The following is a 3,246-nucleotide window of genomic DNA, read 5'->3' as shown; positions in this document are numbered from 1 at the left end:
ATTGTTGATCTTAGTTTGGGGAAAGGGGAAAAAAACATGTGCCTGTGCGCATGTGTGTGAGTGCAGTAAAAAGGCCCATCCTGGGAGACAAAAGGTCAGGGTGGGGGGGTACCCCCTGGGGATCCCCAAAAGCTCCTCCAGCAGCTGCTGAAGCCCACCTTCCTTGCTGGGTGGTCCCAGGCTGGCTTTGGGCCTCTCTGGCTCTTGGGCTGCAGAGAGGGGTGACAGGCAGCCCCCCAGGGGTTGCCCCAGCCCCAGCCCGGGGTTGGCTCCCTCCCAGCCTGGGCAGCAGCGGCCAGGCCGCCAGGTTTCGTAATAAACCGGTCTTTTAATTGCTACAGGGCAGGAGGAGGGAGATGTTACAAAAAAAAAAAAAAGGCTCAGCTTTGTTGGACTTGGGTGGTGGCGCCGGCTGCAGAGACAGTCACTGTATTTTTTTTGCAAAGGAGGCTGCGGTGTGGCTGCTGGTGTGTGTGTGTGCTGTGGGGTGAGGGGGGCCCATAATCCTCCTGCAAAGCGTTAAATACACAAACACCCAGAGGCTTTATAAATTTATTATCAGGCCATCATCGTAGAAATAAAAATATATGCATCTGTGAGCTTTCCATCCCTCGCAGTGGTTCAAGTAACAAGTGCAAGTAACAAAATAGATTGTCTGTATGATTTGCAAACTAGGAGTTCGTGGGTACAGATGAAATCAGCCTCCGCCCCAGCTCCCCGAGTTCCAAAGGAGTCCTGGCCAGGGTCTGCACCCCGGTTTGGTCCCCCAAGTTTTGCATGTGTCAGCTCCAGTCTCAAGGAGGGTGGGGGGACATGCCAAGTCTCACCCCACCCTCGAAGCATCGAGTCCAGGCCCTCCACGATGGCAGGGTAGGGGGGCCGTGGCTCCCCCACTCCGGCTTCTGCTCTGTCACAGGGCCTGAGCTGCAGGGTCCCCTCTCCCGCTGGCCTGGGGTCCCTCTTCTCCTCTCTCGGTGGCCTCGCTGCCCCAGGGACGGCCACATGCCCCCTCTCTCCTTGTCCTCAGTCTCCATGACTGCCCCCGATGGTCTCCTGAGTCCGGTGATTTTTTGTTTTGTTTTTTGGGGGGTGGGTTGTTCTGCAGGGGAGGGAGTCAAATATTGATTTTATTGATTTTTTTTTGCAGCAACTGAACAGATTCGGATGCTGGGAAGGGCCTCAGCGTTCTTGCAGGGAGATACAGGGGACCCATTGGTTGTTGCCTCTGCTTTCCTCACAGTAGCTGGCTACCTGCACCAGGCCGTGACTCTTCCAGGCCTCCATGTGAGGATTCTGGGGGGGAACAGGGGAAAAAGAAGGGGTTCAGTGGGATCCCCAGGAGCGGGCGGGGCAGCTCCTTCTCCCAGGGGCCCCTTTGGGGAAAACAAGCAGGCTCAAAATAGCACCCCGGGTGACAGGGCCGGCCGGGCTGCCCACGGGACATGCCAAGCGTGGCTGAGGGCTGAGCTGGGGCACCGGCCGGGCCTTGTTGACAAACACGGGCCCAGTGCGGGGGCGGGGCGGGGCGCCCCGGGGCTCACCGTGACCAGGAGGCAGTGTAGGTCCCGGGCCTCGGGGGAGCCCTGGGCCTCGGCCGGCTCGCCCAGCAGCTGGGCCAGGCGCTGCATGCCCGAGACGCGCACGATGTTGATGTCGTTGTCGCAGCAGAACGACTGCAGGAGCGTGAAGTGGATTTGCAGGCCGATGTCGCCCTCCTCCTCCTCGTCCACGGCCAGGAGGCACAGGACCACGCTGTCGGGGTCCCTGCGGGGGCCGGGGGGAGAGGGGACCGGGTCAGCTGAGCACCGGGGACCGGAGGTGGGGATAGTTTGCAAAAAGCAAGAGAAACCACGCGTGCAGGGCATCGCTTCTGCAGACCGATGTGGGGGAGGCAGAGGAGTGTGCACGGATCAAAGTACTGGGGGGCTGAGCGTAAGTGGGGGCATGCTTGCAAACCACTGCAGCTCCTGAACGCTGAAGCCAGCCCCTCCCCCGCCCAAAAAAGCTAAGAAGCCCCCAATCCACTGTAAGGGCATCACTCGGGGCAGCCCCCGCCCCGTGCAAAGAAAGGGGTGCTGGGGGCGTGCAGAGCGGAGGGGGTGCCCACCCCGCGCGCGGCCCGGGGAGGAGGGGGTGACTCACACATTCATCAGCTTGGCCGACTCGTACACCCCCACGGTGAGCCGGTCCTGGCGCTGCGCGGCCACCAGCAGCTCCTCCACCGCTGAGCTCAGCATCTGCATCCTGGGGCCGGGGGAGAGGGGGGTCAGCGCCGGGTGCTCCCCACCCCCAGCGTGGCCCGGCCGACCTCGGGCGGCGGCGGGGGGGTTGCCCCGGCTACTTACTTCTGCGCCGCGTTGTCGCACGCCACGAGCTCTTCCAGCGTCATGATGCAGTTATAATCCCAGCGGAAGGAGCCCCCGCGACAGTCCCAAGGGGGGAAAGGCCAAATCCGAGGCCAGACAGCGCCAAAACGTCCCACGGGGTCGGAGAGCGCGTCCCAGACTTCTGAAAAGCGGCGAAATCCCCAAGAATAAAAGAGAAAGAAGCATGTAAACTCCCGGGAGAGAAAGATCCAGACGCCGGCGGCAACGAAGAAGACACCGACGTCCCAGGCTCCAGCGATGTGCGCCCGCGGCCCCGCAGCGCCGCCTTTTATAGCCTAGCCCGGCCCGGGGGCGGGGCCTCGGCGCGCCCTTCCGCCCCTCCGATTGGCCGACGGGCCAACAAAGGCGAGAACAGGACGCGCGGCGGTTGGCCCGCGGCGGGCAGAGGGCGGGGCGCGGCCCCCACGTGGGGGCGAGAGCCGCGAGGCGGGCCGCTGCGGCTGGGGGGGTGCAGGAGGGGGCGTGAGTGCCAAAAAAAAAAAAAAAAAAAAAAAAGCAGAAGTTTTTCTCCTGATTTCCCGGCAGCCGCACCGCGTTTCGGGGCGCGCGCGGGATTTCCAGCGCGCAAGGCGGCCGAGAGCCTCCCGGACTTTTGGCGGCAGAGGCTGGAATCCCCTCCGCCAGCCCTGGAGAGTTCCCCCGGCCGGCGCCTTTCCCACACTCGGCCGGGTCCTGTAGGGTTGGGGGCGGGGAGTAGCAAAGAAGGGGCCCCTCTTTGCAGCCCGATATCCCAGGTGGCCGCGGGGACCCCAGTCCCCAGCTGATTTCGCCCCTCTGGACCTCTGTTGTCCCCCCACTCCCCGCCCGGTTCCATGCAAAGGCAGCTCAGCCTCCACGGGTTGCAGGGAGAGTGACAATT

The 3,246-nt window shown here is 63.0% G+C and overlaps 1 protein-coding gene across 1 annotated transcript; it reads right to left on the bottom strand.

Annotated features, from left to right (window-relative positions):
• Nucleotides 1-538: 538 nt before the first annotated feature.
• Nucleotides 539-2,628, bottom strand: GADD45B (growth arrest and DNA damage inducible beta). The gene is made up of 4 exons (XM_037823966.1): nucleotides 2,346-2,628; nucleotides 2,143-2,244; nucleotides 1,542-1,764; nucleotides 539-1,293 (listed from the first exon to the last, which is right to left on the bottom strand). Exons 1-4 carry the CDS (start codon nucleotides 2,387-2,389, stop codon nucleotides 1,180-1,182), a joined length of 483 nt encoding a protein of 160 aa, XP_037679894.1. The 5' UTR covers nucleotides 2,390-2,628; the 3' UTR covers nucleotides 539-1,179.
• Nucleotides 2,629-3,246: the final 618 nt, after the last annotated feature.

The sequence above is a fragment of the Choloepus didactylus genome, assembly GCF_015220235.1.
Source record: "Choloepus didactylus isolate mChoDid1 chromosome 25 unlocalized genomic scaffold, mChoDid1.pri SUPER_25_unloc1, whole genome shotgun sequence".
NCBI lineage: Eukaryota > Metazoa > Chordata > Mammalia > Pilosa > Megalonychidae > Choloepus > Choloepus didactylus.
The sequence above is the reverse complement of the archived record's forward strand: the minus strand, read 5'-3'. Positions and strand labels throughout refer to the sequence as shown.

What these genes read in the sequence shown, in the direction of transcription:
- GADD45B (XM_037823966.1), bottom strand. Translation starts at nt 2,389, where the DNA reads ATGACGCTGGAAGAGCTCGTGGCGTGCGACAACGCGGCGCAGAA. An exon ending in TGCGACAACGCGGCGCAGAA is followed by an intron (nt 2,245 to 2,345) that starts GTAAGTAGCCGG and finishes CCCCGGCCCCAG; the next exon opens with GATGCAGATGCTGAGCTCAG. An exon ending in TACACTGCCTCCTGGTCACG is followed by an intron (nt 1,294 to 1,541) that starts GTGAGCCCCGGG and finishes GTTCCCCCCCAG; the next exon opens with AATCCTCACATGGAGGCCTG.